General features: G+C 44.2%; 1 protein-coding gene across 7 annotated transcripts in view; it reads left to right on the top strand.

Annotated features, from left to right (window-relative positions):
• Positions 1-2,362: 2,362 nt before the first annotated feature.
• The window catches only part of FBXL20 (F-box and leucine rich repeat protein 20), a 69,288-nt gene continuing 55,393 nt past the window's right edge, over positions 2,363-16,257 (top strand). For 2 of the 7 annotated variants that reach the window (XM_077806556.1, XM_077806555.1), the window contains exons 1-2: positions 2,363-2,493; positions 3,071-3,246. Coding sequence is in view for 5 of the 7 variants with exons in the window: in XM_077806549.1 (XP_077662675.1) it covers positions 3,771-3,821 (51 nt within the window). In the remaining 2 variants the exon portion in view is untranslated. Of the gene's footprint in view, positions 2,494-3,070; positions 3,822-16,257 lie in introns of all 7 variants that reach the window. The other 5 variants (XM_077806551.1, XM_077806553.1, XM_077806549.1 and 2 more) reach the window with 4 other exon arrangements.

The following is a 16,257-nucleotide window of genomic DNA, read 5'->3' as shown; positions in this document are numbered from 1 at the left end:
CAGAAGCACAAGACTGGGAGTCGGGATCTGGGTTCTAATTTTAGCTATACCACTGCCTAACTATGTGATCTTGAGCAAGGTCCTTTTCCTCTTTGTACCTCAGTTTCTCCTATCTGTAAATGATGTGGACCTCTCTCACAATACTCTTGGGAAAGTTAAGTGATGTTTCTAAGGTCCTTTGAGATTCTCTGAAGAAGGGCACTGTAGAAGTACAATGTGTATTAAACGGGTATTTGCCCACAGGGTGTAGTGGAGAATAGAAAAGGCTCCAACAGCCATAATTTACCACCAGGGACCTCTGATCTAGTGTCAGGGTAGTGCTTTTCCTTTTACTCTGGAGTTTTGTAGTAGATTCTAGGGTGCTGCTCCTGTTGAATCTGTTTTCCTCAGCTGAGGGAATCTGTCTTTCCCTAAGGCAGAGAGTCCTTCTTTCAGACGGGTTTTTGGTCTGAATTCCTCAGCCCGTCTGGGCTTCTAGCTGCAGCTCACGTTCAGCTGAGTCCATCCCTGCTACCTTCCCCAGAGCCACCGCACCTCTTGCGACTCGGCCTATTTAAATCCCCCCTCCCACGCTTGATTCTCCCGCCATCATTCCGAAGCCCCGCCCAGCGGGGAGGTGATTGGCCGCAGCCGGGGCACGGCCGTTCCTACCGGAAATTGCTGCAGTCTCCTCTGGCACCGCTGGGGGGAGCGCTAGCAGCCACAGCTGGGGGTAAACCATCACTGCCAGAGGGGCAGCCCCCCGGGTGCAGGAGGGGCGCAAAGCTCCAGGGGGAAGGGGGCTGCAATCTCCCACTGGGCAGGTTTGGGGCGTGTGATCTCCTTGGGTAGATGAGGGGTGATGGGTGAAGTTTCCCAGGGGGCAGACGCAGCCCTCTGCCCGGGGTGGGGGGCGTTAGGCTCCTGGAGGACCGGTGGCGATCTCCCCCTTGCAGGGCCCTAGGGATAAGGTGAAGGGGATGCAGATTCTGTGGTCAGTCCCCGGGGGGAGCTCCACTAAGAGAGGTAGAAGTGAGGTTAAACCCGAGGAATTGCCATCTCCCCTGGATTTTAGGGGTGTGTGTGTCTGTCTGTCGGGGGAGAGGGTGCTGCTGTGTGCCCTGTGTTGAACGGGGAAGGGTGCAGCCTCGCGTTGCGGATCAGATGGCCCTGGGAAGGGGTGCAGTCTCCCCTAGGGTGGGGGGATGCAGGAGCTGGGGAAGGGGCGTAGTCTCTCTGGGGGGGTGCAGGAGCTTGGGGAAGGGTGCAGTCTCCTGTAAGGGAGGAGATGCAGGGGCTTGGGGAGGGGTGCAGTCTCCTGTAAGGGGGGGATGCAGGGGCTTGGGGAGGGGTGCAGTCTCCTGTAAGGGGGGGATGCAGGCGCTTGGGAAGGGGTGCAGTCTCCTGTAAGGGGGGGGGATGCAGGGGCTTGGGGAGGGGTGCAGTCTCCTGTAAGGGAGGAGATGCAGGGGCTTGGGGAGGGGTGCAGTCTCCTGTAAGGGGGGGATGCAGGGGCTTGGGGAGGGGTGCAGTCTCCTGTAAGGGGGGGATGCAGGCGCTTGGGAAGGGGTGCAGTCTCCTGTAAGGGGGGGGGATGCAGGGGCTTGGGGAGGGGTGCAGTCTCCTGTAAGGGGGGGGGATGCAGGGGCTTGGGGAGGGGTGCAGTCTCCTGTAAGGGGGGGGTGCAGGAGCTTGGGGAGGGGTGCAGTCTCCTGTAAGGGGGGGATGAAGGGGCTTGGGGAGGGGTGCAGTCTCCTGTAAGGGGGGAGATGCAGGCGCTTGGGAAGGGGTGCAGTCTCCTGTAAGGGGGGGGGATGCAGGGGCTTGGGGAGGGGTGCAGTCTCCTGTAAGGGGGGGGATGCAGGGGCTTGGGGAGGGGTGCAGTCTCCTGTAAGGGGGGGGGATGCAGGGGCTTGGGGAGGGGTGCAGTCTCCTGTAAGGGGGGGATGCAGGGGCTTGGGGAGGGGTGCAGTCTCTCGGGGGGGGGGGGGATGCAGAGTGCTGGAGAGGGAGGGGGTCTGCCCTACGGTAGGGGCGGCGGGGGGAGGTGCAGGGCCCCCTAGGGTAGGTGGGGCGGGAGGGGGAGGTGCAGGGCCACCGGAGGGGGGTTACACTCCGCTTGGGGGGAGGCAGGGGCCATGTTCCTCTGGGGTGCGACCGTTGGCCCTGCCCCGCTGCAGCCCCCCTCCCCCCTCCGGCGGGTCCGCGCGCGCGTGCTCCCCGCCGGCCGGGCTCGCGCCGGGGGCTGGCTCTCTCCCCCCCCCCCCCGCGCCCGGCGCTGGCCAATGAGCGGCGCTGTTGCTGGCAGGTGCGGAGTGTTTTTGTTTTGGGTTGAAGTTGAGGCCGGAGGAGACGCGGCGGCGGCGGGCGGAGGCCGCGCACCCCCCTCCCCCCCCCCCGGCCCCACCACCACCTCCTGCCCCGGCGCGAGGAGAGACCCGGGGGGAGCCGCCCGGAGCCACCGGCCCCGCCATGAGGAGGGAGATGAACGGGGTCACCAAGAGCAGGTTTGAGGTGAGGCCCGGCCCCGGGGGGGCCCCGCTGGGGAGGGGGGCTACGGGCGCCTCGGTCGGGCGGGGACCGGGCCCCCCGCGGAGGGGACCCGGCCTCGCCTCCGTGGGGCGGGGGAAGGGGTTGGCGATGGCCGCCCAGCACCCAGAGGCGCAGCTGAAGGGGAGGGGGCCGCCCCACCCCGCTCCGGGGAGCGCGGAGCCGATGGGGCGGGGGGGGGCGGCGGCTCTTCCTGTAGCTGATGGTGATAAAGTGCGGTCGGCGTGGGGGGGGCGCTTCTCATTGTGCAAGGCAGAAAGGGGAATCCTGTTTTGGTAAAGGGGGGGCAGGCTGGGATGTGGGGTCCCGGGCTTCGGAGGCCCTGCCATCGCAGGGGGTGGGGGGGGGGGCAGCGTGTAAGCGTCTCCGGGGTGGGGGTGGGTGTATGGGGTCTGGCGGGGCGGCGGGTTGGTCTTGTAATCGGTAAGGAGACTAATACCGTGGAACTTCCTTTTCTCCCCTTGGTGTGTAATATTGTGGGGAGGAGGGGGGCGTGTTTGTTTGCTGCTCGTTGAGTTATTAGATGTGAACTTCCTTTTAGGGACTGCGGTGAGGGGAGAGTCGCTGATGTGTTGCTGACCTATTGTATGTGCCTGTGTTTCTTGCGGAGTTGGTGATGGAGCGAGAGATGTGAAAATACCTTCTTAGAAACAGACCAGCTGTAGATGGCCTGAGAGAGATTTGAGGGGGAGGAGGAAGCTTGGAAAGAGGAAGGAGGTGCAACATTTGCATTGCTTTGTGCTGTCGACATGATATACGGGCAGTTGCAGGCAGAATTTGATTACTCGGGGTGGGGGATGGAGAGGGCGGAAGGAGCACAAGGAGCAGAGGGTAAACAATAAGATCTATTCAAAGAATATGCATATAATCAGTCTGATCTGGGATAACACAAAGCACCCCATCTAGTCAGGGTTGTTTCCAGCACTTCATTGTTGTAACAGCTATCTTTTTCTGAAGGGGGGAGGAGACGATGTTGGTGACAGAAATGAGGGCAACCGCAAGGTTTACTTCTCATTTTATGGAGATTGTATGCAAGGGGAAAATATCTACCAATTCAAATTTTCAACTGTGGGGTTTGTTGCTCCTTTTGCTCTTGAGAAAAGCTTGAATGAAGGGAGAAGAGCAACCTAGAAAGGGACTGAAACAATGTTGGGTATGGCTTGTTTTTAGTGCTGAGGGGGAAAGTAAACACTATCAAACAAAAATCTTACTGACAACTTGAGGAGTGTCTGATAACTGCAATGAAGAAGAACAGCGTGTTCATCAAGAAACTGACCAGTGGATTGAGACAGGTATAGAAATTGAATATAATTATGAAAAAAAATTGAAACTTTTCTTTACAACAGCTGATGTTGGTTTGATGCAGAGACCATAGTGAACAGAAAGCATCCTTGTTTACAGTGATTTCAGATTATATCATAGTAAAAGTCAAATTTCCTTAACCTGTGTATGATTTAACTTCTGTATGGAGCCTGATGTGTATGATTAGCCTCTGTGTGAAGCCTTGAGGCTGGTAGGCATTCACAAAGAAAAGGCCAAATGCAAAAAGTCTCAGGACTGTGGTTATTGCTTGTACCATTCTGATCCATTCTTGGTTGCATAGTTGTTTGAAAAGTAAACACACACTAGTAGCAGCCTTCTGTGGGGAATATTTATTTGATGTTGCGGGGACCTTTCATACTTGTCTGTCCTGCCATTGGATGTTCTTATTAATTTTAATTTTCAGGTTAGCTGCCAATAAGGATGTACCAAAACAAGATTAATGTGAATCATTGCAAAAGTAATGTTTTTTTCTGAAAATGTGTACATTCACAAAACTGGAAGCAGGCAGGGAAGAAATGGAAAAGCTAAAATTAAGCTAAATGCTGAAGTACTATTTGAGACCTAAATTCTTGTATTTCCATATGCAGGTGAGAACTCTAAAATGTTTAGTAACAAATAGGATGACGGGAAAGAGTCCAAATGTTATCCAAAATTTTAATTAGTTTCAGAACTGAAAGGAGTGTCTTGAAACATTGTCATGTTTCTTGAGTGTATTTTCACTGGTTTTAAGTAATTGTTAGTAATCTGAGGGCATGGATGCAGTGATGTGGTTTTGCTAGTGGGGGTTAGAGATTAGCAGTACTATCATAAAAGTATTCTAAAGCAGTGAATTTACTTACTTCTTTGAAGAAGTATAAGTTCTATTTGTTGACAAGAAAATGTTTTTAACATAATAGTTCATATATATATATATATATATATATATATATATATAAAAGCAGACCTCAGGAAGAACTTGTGTAAGCTCAGAAGCTTGTCTCTCTCATCAACAGAAGTTGAGCCAATAAAAGATATTAACTCACCTACCTGGGATTGACGTGGCTATAACAATGGTATGGGGGGTGTGTGTGTGTGTGTGTGTGTGTGTGTGTGAAATGGGCAGTCATGCAAAACAGTATGTAGGCTGGAAGCTGCTGTTTTCTATTCAGTTATGATATATTGAAAGATAAACAAAGATAGTACTGATTACTGCTACATAGCTCTGTTGAGTACGTGTAGGCCATGTCTACACCTCCACTTAGGTTGGCAAAACTTATGTCGCTAAGGGGTGTGAAAAAACCACACTCCTGAGTGACATAAGTTTTGCTGGCATAAATGGTAGTGTGCACAGCACTATGTTGGCGAGAGAGCTACCACTGCTTGTTGAGGTGGTTTTATTATGTCAGTGGGAGAGCTCTCTCCCATCTCGTCTGTTCGTGTAGCCGCTTGATGCCATCTTACAGCGGCTCAGCTGCATCGATACAACTGTGCCACAGTAAGCTCGCTAGTGTAGACGTGACCTTAGAACTCTGAAGTTAATAGGACCTTAAGAGGCTGATGCCCTGTTCTGAAAGGTAGTGTGCGTTAGAACTATGAAAAATAATGATGAACGTCTTTAAATAAAAAGTAAATTGTTGACTTTGTCTGCACAGTTATTCAGACTTAATATACATCTTTTGTTAAGCTGTACAAACAGTTTCTTGAATTGTTTGTTGTGAGTTTTAAAATACAATCCAGGCTACGTTTGGGAATGGTCTCTTACTTTGGTAATAAAGTACAGTGATAAGATATTGGCTGTATTTCCTAAACATGGATTTCAGATGGATTTCTCATATCAACACATAAGCAGCTAAACTCTTTATTTTTGGCATGACTAGCTGAAGAAGAGCGTATTCTAAATATACTCCTTATGGGAGGTGTGGCCACCACAAAGAAAATAACTTACTGTAGCAAAGCAATTGAAAAAAGGAAAACATTACCCAGACTGACTCTTAATTCTTTTGGCTGTGCTTTTATATAGGACATGTCATAGTGCATCAGAACACTGGCCTATATCTGGTAACCTGCCTCCAGCAATAGCAAATACCAATGCTAAAGAGGCAAAATGCACCTATGTAACAATGTACTGGGGAAGAGGAGGGGGTGAGTCTTTCCTGATGCTTGTGGTGATCAGTTTGTACCCTACAGCATGAAATTCTGTTAACCTTAAGAAAGGTCCTAGTTCTCGTCGTTCCTTCAGTATCCTTTGCCCGTTCTGTCCTGATGGCTTGTACTCTGTGCCCTAGGCACCTTGCTCTCCTTTTAAATCTCTCAACTTGCTCCTTCCATGAAACCCAAGTCAGTAAAAATACTGTCACTAACCTATCACAAAACATGAAATGAGAAGGTAGTGCTCTGAGGTAGAGCATTCCTCTTGGTCTCTTGGTATGTTTTGTGATATTTTTGTTTAGGCTGCACTACACAGAGAATTTTTATCAATACTTCCACTGTTTGTCTATCACTGATGCAGCTCCTTTAATGCAAGCAATGATGGAAGCATTATCATAGAGCAGATCTAGATGATAGCGTGGTTAAAAACACTTGCACCTGGTCTACACTAGTACATCTACCATTGCTAGTATGAGTTGAGCTGCATTGGTGCTCGCCTCCTGAAAATTCTCAGCACAAACAACAGTTTAAGTTGCTCCCGAGCAGGGACTGTGTCGTCTTCTGAGTTTTCTACAGTAGTGAGCCACATTGTTGGCACTTAAATAATTATAGCTTGAAAAAATGCTATGGTAATAAACTTAGTCTCCAGTATATCCTCAAAAGTAATAGCCAACCTTTCCAGCTTCCTCAAGGAGACTCCACACCCTCCAATTAGTGGGAGTTGTTTCTGGCCATGAAGTCATTCTTTATGAGAGAGATTCTAAACAACTTGGATATTTGCGCCAATAAATGTGTTATCCATAATAACCCTTCATACTAAAGCAGGACAAGTACATCAACTTTATTCTTTTCTTAGCATCCGTTGCCTATCAGTATTTCAGATTCAAAATATCCAAGAGTTTTAATGGCCCACACATCTGTAAGGCCTTGTCTGGAGTCAAACCTGCTATGAAACGATGCAAATGGAAATCAAAACTAAATATTTCAGCTGTTTTAAAATACAGAATGAAATAGTTTGCAACTGTGTCTAGAAATTTCTCTAAGCAAAATCATCTACATTTAATTTACATTCTGTCATCATCTCAGTTCTTTTGGGGCCACTTTCTCTTCAGTATTCCTTGCTTAAGATCATTCTTTGGTCTTCCAGTGGTGTTTCCCAATCTGAGCTCTGGTTGGCCTCCTAAAATCCAGAACTAACTTTTTCAGTAGTTGCTTTGGTCACCATTGCGTGGCTCTTATTCAGCCTTTTTGTCATTTTCAGGCCTGTTTTATAAGTCTCCTCCCTCCAGATGAGATGTAGCTAATGGAAAAAATAACTGAACTGAATATTTCTATAATCTCAGATAGGTCTTGGACACCTCAGGGATATCTTTAGACCCTGAGTAATTAAATCTACTGAAATGCAGTGAAACAAACTAAATTCTGGACAAATTGAACAAGGAATGCCAATAAATATTTGGATTTCACTGTGTGCCCCTCTTGCTCCTCTACCCAGAAAATATAAATGAATGGGTAGCCAGTGGTGTACTTACTATTGTATGCTGTATTGCATAACAGAAAAAGAAGAGAAACTACCGTTCACATGCCATTGACAGAAAGCTAAACCATAGAGCAGAAGTTAGGAGTCATTAGGTGGTGTTCCTGAGTCTCATAACAGCATTTGCTTTTGTCAGATCTCTGCTAATAACATAACACTTATTAAATAGTGATAAGAAATGGTGAGTAAATAGTAAAAACATAAATTTAAACTTTCCTGAATAAGGTTTTTTCCTTAAAGGTCCCATATACTTCTGTTCTTAAGTTTATCCAGAGAATGCAAAAATAGACTTTTTGATGTGCATATACCCCCCCCCCCCCAAACAAATAAACCCCAAACAAACAAACAAGGACACAGGGACTCAGTTTGTTGGGTGACTCATATTAAAATCCTTTTAGAGGTGGGTGAAATGTCTGCCTGAAGCTTAGCAGATTTTTTAACCTAGAATGTAAGAATGGCCATACTAGGTCAGACCGAAGGTCCATCCAGCCCAGTACCCTGTCTACTGACAGTGGCCAATGCCAGGTGCCCCAGAGGGAGTGAACCTAACAGGTAATGATCAGCGATCTCTCTCCTGCCATCCATCTCCACCCTCTGACAAACAGAGGCTAGGGACACCATTCCTTACCCATCCTGGCTAATAGCCATTAATGGACTTAACCTCCTTGAATTTATCCAGTTCTGTTTTATAGTCCTAGCTTTCACAACCTCCTCAGGCAAGGAGTTGCGCTGAGTGAGGAACTTCCTTTTATTTGTTTTAAACCTGCTACCCATTAATTTCATTTGGTGGCCCCTAATTCTTATATTATGGGAACAAGTAAATAACTTTTCCTTATTCACTTTCTCCACACCACTCATGATTTTATATACCTCTATCATATCCCCCCTTTGTCTCCTCTTTTCCAAGCTGAAAAGTCCTGGCCTCTTTATTCTCTCCTCATGTGGGACCTGTTCCAAACCCCTAATCATTTTAGTTGCTCTTTTTTTGAACCTTTTCTAATGCCAGTATATCTTTTTTGAGTTGAGTTTATGCATAACTCACATGTGGTTCTGTCACTGTAGAGGTACAGTGACCACACTGCATACTCTACCAAAGGGCTGAGTGGAATTTAACCAGATTCAGAAGCAAAAGTCAGTTTAGTTGAGCTGTGGGAGGACTAGGAAGGATTAAACAGGAAGACTTAGCATTGTGTTGGAGGAAATGGGGCAAGAGATGGTAACATGAATCACCCCCTGTTCATCTCCCTTGTGCAGTATTGCCCATGTTTTGCAACTCTGGATGCCATATAGGCAACTTGCCAAGAGCCTGAGAATCTTGCATATTTTGCATGTAAACACAGGATTTTTAGTAAAGTTTCCGCACACCCAAAATATGTTTGAATCTTGCTCGAGAGATTAACTGAAATTGCCTCAGGTTTGAGTTTGCCATAGGTTAAAAACTTGCGTTCTGTCAGCTTTGTCATTATGTTGCTGTTATAGAGGGGACATTGGCGACATGAAATGCTTCATATCTCCCTCCTGCAGTGTGGTAGACTATTGCTCGTCCTTCCAGATACAGAGTATATAATGGCTTTAAAGGTGGTGGGGAGCTGAGAGTTGTACCAAGAAAAAAGGCTTGATTGACCTCAGCCCTCTGGCCCCAGAGTCCATGCTCAGATGTCTCAAACACCTTTTGCTACCAAAGAAAGGTACTAGCAGACTGCTGACAGCTAAAGTGCAGACACTAGCTAATGACCTTTTTGGGGAGCAGTAGCACATAGGACTGTGTGCGCGGTTTCGCAGAATTGTTGCGCATTGCAGCTCAGATGTTTCATGATTTTTTTTAAAATCGTTGATGGTGTTCTTATTATTATTCCAGAATAGATTTTCTACTCTGGAAAAGTTAGAGCACTTTTTATTTTAATTTTTTTTTGGGGGGTAGGGGGAAATGGGGAGAAAGGAACCGTATGCTTGAAATTAAAGGCTTTGACTGGATAAAGGTAAAGAGAAGCACAGGCATGTACTGCAAGTGTCACGTGTTACATGATCGTTGACCGAACATCTCTTTAGATTCAGCAATGATATCTCCCTGTTGATTGCATATTACTTCTCATGGCTAGGCCCTTTGACACGTACGTAAATGGTCACTTTTTTCTTGCTTATTACTGAAACAGGCATCCCTTGTATGCTAGGCTCATTTTGTTTCAGACTGTGCATATTCACTTGAGGCCTAAGACATATCAGGTAATTTGTTTTCCTTTCCCCTGCTGGATTACCTTGCTACTTAATTTGTTCAAACTAATTTAGCCCCATTATGTAAGTGATCTTGATGTGTGTTTTTGCCCTATGAATATGGTATGGTGTACTTAAAAGTATGTAGTAATATACTGGGTCATAAATCTGCGTGTGGATGGATCACCTGTGCATGTTTTACCTTAACCTGTTGATCTTTCAGTTGGAAGTACACTTTCAAATAGCTGATTCTCTTACATTTGGCAAACTTGCCCTGTCCCCTTCCCAGCACCCCATGTTAATTATGGGGACCGTATAGCTTGACGACTTTTACTGGTGCATTTGCTAGGAAGTAATAGCAACATCAGCATATCTCAGGTAATGGGGTTTTCGAGAATTTGTGATCCCTCTACTGGTTCTCTGTTAGCAGAGTATAAAATACTAGGCCTTACAGAAACAGATTGTGTATGGTTTTGTCTTTCTCAAAGGGGATCATTGTTTGAATTGTATGTATAATGTAGTATTTACAATTTGTAGACCTACCGAAGTCAAATAACTTTGACAAGTGAAATTTGGCCCCGATAATGCTGGACCATTTCTCTTAGATATGTTTTAATATCTGACTATAAAATTTTTAATGGAAAACCACAATTTTCTTGTAATTGTTTTAAAAAACAAATGGTGAAAGGAATATATATCTTAGCTCAAACACTGTGGTAGTGGATGACCCATAGCATACTTCATGGAGAAAGCCATGTCCCTGTGAAGTCAGTCTGATCAACTGTGAGGGAGAGAATAAAAAGGAAATCTGCTGTGAATACTATCTTTATGGCTCTTTCAGTCTGTGTGTAAAAACTCTTAACCCTAGCAGCACCAGCACACCCCCCCACCCCCCCACACACGTAAGTTGAAGCAAGATGTGCAGTAAGCCATCTAATTCTTTACAATGGGGTTAATCCCCTTTCAGGGGCTTGATTTTCTGTTGTTACACGGAGGAGTCAAATGCTTTTAGCACTGTTGTTAACTCTTAGGGTTAGTCTACACTAGAAATGCTACAGTGGTGCAGCTGCAGCGCATCTGGTGAAGATGCTCTCTGCTGACAGGAGAGAGCTTTTCTGTCATCATTATAAAACCACCACACCAGCGCTTAGGTTGGAGTAACTTATGTCACTCTTGGGGGTAGCCTATTCCACCCCTCAGCAACATAAATTATACCGACATAATCTGAAGTGTAGAGAAGCCCTTATAAATCTGGCCAAGAAGCCTTTTTGCAATTTACTTAGTAATCAGTGATTACAGGGTGGCTATACAGGAAGGGATGAAACATCTTTCTCTGATACTGGTGATTAAAAGTGATCTTCATAGGGAACTCAGTCTTTCGTAATGGACTGTCACATCACTTTTCCTCATCAGCTGTCACTTGCATGTGGAGTAAATTGCATATTAAACTATTTCTAGGAATAATAAGCTTACGAGAAGCCTCAAGGGCTAGGTTCTGTTTCATACCACTTAGTCACAACTTTGGGTTTGGCATTTTATGGCCTACTTCTGGTGTTAAGCCAGGCTTCTCTCTGGAAGTATGTCTACACAGCAGCTGGGAGGTGCAATTCCCAGCTGCTCAAGCTAGTGCACTAAAAATAGCAGTGGGGATGTTGCAGCATAGATGGCAGCTAGGGCTAGCCGCCTGGGTGCCTAGCCCAAGCTGCTCCCCATGCCGCAGCGTCCACACTGCTATTTTTTTTGCATGCTAGCTCAAGCAGAGCTAGCATAAATCTGTCTAACCATGCTGTGAATTGTACTGCTCAGCTGCATTGTGGACGTACCCTGCATCTAAAGAGCCTGTGAACATGGGGAGCATGGAATGAGGGCAGCTGTCTATGTAATCGACAGTCAGTAGATACCTATTCCCTGGTCCTGCTGACACACATGCTTAGAGAGGATGCCAAAGCAGTGAGACTGCTAATGATAGAGCTTTATTCAGTAGACAATCTTTTCCCTAGGAGATTTTATACAGATTAAACTGGGTAGAAAAAAGAAGTCCCTGGGTAACTGGAAAATTTACAAGAAAAGCTGACCCCATTTGAACTGCTTGTATTTATAAATTAGCATTCACAACAGCGTAATGCTCAGAGTCCCAAAAAGCCTTACATTTAAATATCACTTATAATTGTATGGCTTCCCTTCCCAGAATTACTTTTTCAGCACCTCAAACAGGACAGCACAGTTTTGCTCATATGCTTGTTAAATAGAAATGCCAGTTACAGTGTGTGCTGTGAAGAAAGAACTTCTGAATAAAGATATTGCTAAATTGGTTGCTGTATATATGTCACTTCATGAACAATAATGTTGAGTTTATTTTACGGGAAACTTGTGGTATATTCCCTAACCAAAGCCAGACAGGAGGTGTGGGTGCACTGTGAGAGAGTGTTAGCAAAAAGTCTCAACTTATATTTTGCTGGGGGGAAAAAATACTGCCATTAGGCATTCTAAACTATTCTTCCCCTTTTGGACTTGGTTGTATTCCATGTGAGCTATATTTCATTCACTCTCTCACAACCTGTAGGAGACTTCTTCATTTATTCCATAAGGGCCCTAAGAGTTAAAGGTAATGTTCTTGAATTCATTGATCCCATTTAATGCTAGATTTTGGACATGAGCCAGCTGTTGTAAAGCCAAGGAGCTGCTCGTAAGTGAAAAAAATCACAACATTCCTATATTTTTATAGCCTGGAAAAAAACATCATTCACATTTGACCTACCAGACCATAGTTCTTGTAAACGGTCTATTTATCTATATTTGAAGATTCTGTTAGCCTATAATGTTCAAACAGAGACTAGAGTATTTCAGGTGGGGATGTGAATTGGCACCTACAAATACTTAACTTATCAACTATAGTTTCAATACTTCCAGATTTTAGTTCATTCTAGATTAATGACTTGCAAGATTTTATTTTTTAAACCTCACATACAAAAGTGTCAAAATAATCCATGGAAAAAGGTGGGTTTTTTCTTCTAGTTGGTCACATGGCTTTAAAAGAATACTGGTGTCCTATTTAACTGCATTATCAGAAAATGAATTTAAGTGAGCTACAATATTTTTAAATTGAACTGAGAATTTATACCAGTGTTTCATAGATCTTCTGTCTTGTTAATAAATCACGTGATCTTACATTTTAGCTGTCTAGACATGTTTTATAGTAACTGGGAAACTAGTGCCAAAAATGGACAACTCTACATATTTACGGAAATATCTGAAGTCATCTTATCATGTCAGGCCATCTGTGTGGCTGCTGCTTTTACTCTTCCATTCTCCCACAGCTTTGTACTTATTGTTAAATCCTGAAAACTAAAATCTCCTTTCTCATTCTCGCCGACTCCCTATTTCTCTGTAGATGCCAGCCCACACTTGGCTGAACACTTGAATATTTGCAATAGGAATAGCATTGCATTTCAGTCTAGTTTCTGTTGGGCTGTTTTAGTTTCTCTCTCACACGCATGCATACGCACTGGAGCGATTGTAAGAGGACTAGGATTTGGCAGGCATCCACCGTATTGTCTCTCAGTTGGATGAACAACCATAGGTCCCAATGTGACAACATAGGCTAGAGGAGGAACTTGTCTATCAGCTATTAGCTTGGAAAGCTCCAGATAAACTGCATCCTTTTTTCTGTGGTGCTTTGAATTTCATGCTTTAGAAGAACAGTGTTCAGGTTCAAGGTCCACATCTAGGCTAACACTTTGTGTTAGATTATTGGGTTTGGCACTGTTTCTCTTAAAGTCCTGTGTGATTTGATTTAAAAAGAACAGCCCCTCACTGATGCTAAAGTCAGATGCAATCTCAGCTGAGAACCAGCTGACTTTGTCAGCAACATAGTAAACACTCCTGACCTTGCTAATACACACAATCAGCTGTCTTATACTTCTGACTACTTGATGTTTAAACCCCATGAAGAGCTACCATTGTAACTAGTATTTTAATGCCCATCTTAATTGAGGTAAAATATGGTTCTTGACCACTAAGCATGTAGCCATTAACTGATGTCTGTCAAAAGGCATTTCCACCCCTTGAGGTTGGTACATGCTAGGGATACCGCCTCACCTTTCTTCCTTGTATGTGGTGGTATTTGTTATGTGTCTTTAAAAGAGAGCATAGAGGATGTCACACCTCTCAGGTGATGTACCCGCAAAAGTAAACCGTTTGTTAGATGGAAATGAACAATGAATAAAATGTTAGCATGCAAATATACATCTTAGCCATCCTTCCAATGAGAGGGAATGTGAATTTAACCTGGAAATTGCTTGGATATAAATTGCACTTGTTGATAAAGCAGAGACAACACACACGATCTCAGTTCCTCCATCTGATAACATCCTGAATTTGGCAGTTTAGATGCTGCTGTCATTGTCTTGCATGTAGGAGAGAAGAGAATCTGATTGCTGTGCTGTCCAGGGTTTACTGTGCATGAACTATCTGTTTTTTGGAAGAAGGAAGGGGCAGACTTTATTTTTAAAGGGAAGATTTGAGTATGTTGCAATAGTGGTGTGTCAGAGACTAGAAGGTGAAGCCAATACTCAGAAAATTGCTTTAAGTTTTTAAGGTGATAAAGTAAAGTAATAAAATTTATGTGGAGTTTGTTCTATAGATTAATGTTCCCAAACAGTTTTTGTAAACAGAGTGTGTCTTAAAATGACGACTCATTTTTAAGATGTTTTAATAAAAGTAAGAGTAAATCTAATTGAAAAGAGAACTTGAAAAACACAGATGTTTAGTTTTTCTTCCTAGGTTCAACTTCCTCCTGTACGTACACACACTCCTCCACTCTGCCAGAGGTGACATTTACAGAAATTTCTTAAGATTTCACCAGCCCTGGAAGACCTTCGCAGCACACAGCCTGGTTAGAATTGGGGTCCTAGGTAGTTCATATTCCATGTTTTAGGCTGTTTTCAGGAAGACAACACTGCACTGGTTTATATTCATAAAGTTTTATTTGGAACGGTGAGGACTACAAGCTTAACTGTTTTCTTAAATTCAGCATTAACTAAATTCTAAGCACCCTTCTCACTAAAGAAAGTTTTCTACTCCCTAGTGCAACATGCGTAAATCAGTATGTGGGTCCCTGAGAGATGAATAGAGATGTTTGTGTTTTCTCCAGTTGTACACTTTGTATTTTAAAAGCAAACTTTCCAGTATATTCAGCAAATGGAAATCTCATTTATAGGCAAAATATTATATGCTTCACTGAGGCTTGGTGGGAGGCACAGCCTGGCACCAAACTAAATATGCTCACCCACGCTTTAGTCTGTCAGACTGAAGTTGCAGAACCCACAGTCTCATTGCACCCACACTTTTTGAGGCTCTGATCGTGTAAGCGCTGTTGGAAAAGCTCTGAAACAACTGCTACAATAGTATGATGATGTAGTACTAGCGTATATTGTAACTTATTTATCTAGGACATGTACACAAAATTGTTTCATTTGTACAACTTTACATTTATTATATTCAAATACTCTTTTTGTACATGTATATAGTATGTTATACACCACTGTTGCACATGCGAAAATATTCATAACTATAAAAAGATACTCTGGTTCACTTACACACAAATAGGGTTACCTGAGCTGCAATGCTGACAACGCATTTTGCCACCTTATGCAGATACCATTGCCCAATCCTCCACTGATGGCCTAAAATATTACCCCATTGTAATCACTGCACCCTCTAATGAATGGTTGGTGTAGCAAATGCATGAGTAGCAACTTCAGCATCCTTACTATATAAAGGTGATTAACTGTAGATGAATTTCCTTACACTCGTATGACTTCTTAAAAGTTACAATAGTGTCAGACAAAATATATTGTCAGTTTGCAATAACTAGTATCCTGAAGAACTAGAGGGGATGGTCATAGCATAGTATGCGCTAGAGGACAAAGGAAAAAGTGACAAAACAAACTAGACAGTCTCCTCCCCCCTACCCCCCGCCCTTTCAGGCTGTATACTTTCCTAGGCTATAAGATTTGTACTTATTTGAGTCTTTCAGATACTTTTGCCCATGGGCATACAGAGTCCATTCAGTTAGATTTCTGTTCGGTTTGGATCACTGTGGTAGTTTTACATTCTGGAGAAAAGTACTATAGTGTTCTTAAATGGGTACTTAATGACAGAAATCTCTGTAGAGGCATCGGTCTAGTAACCAATGCAAAATCGTTCTGTTTGGGATTCTTTGTCATTAGCACATGGAAGACTTTGCATAAATTAAAGGGCATCCAGCAAGTTATGTCAGGTGGCTGAGCCTGAAAGATCCTTTCCTTATAGCTGTCACCTATGGCATTAGTCTAACAAAGTTCTTAACAAAATGCATTCCCTGTATTTGTACGCACACGCTCATCAGAACGCTGGGAAAAAAAGATAATTCTAGCCATGAGTCTAATAGGGTTAGAATTTTTCTTCTTCAGCAATAAATGTAGCTTGTAGCCCAATTAATACATTAAGAGTTGATTTTAGGATAAAATCCAACAGCTTTATAATTTCTT

This window comes from Eretmochelys imbricata, chromosome 27 (genome assembly GCF_965152235.1).
Source record: "Eretmochelys imbricata isolate rEreImb1 chromosome 27, rEreImb1.hap1, whole genome shotgun sequence".
In the NCBI taxonomy this organism is placed as follows: domain Eukaryota; kingdom Metazoa; phylum Chordata; order Testudines; family Cheloniidae; genus Eretmochelys; species Eretmochelys imbricata.
This window is presented reverse-complemented; position numbering and strand designations above follow the sequence as displayed.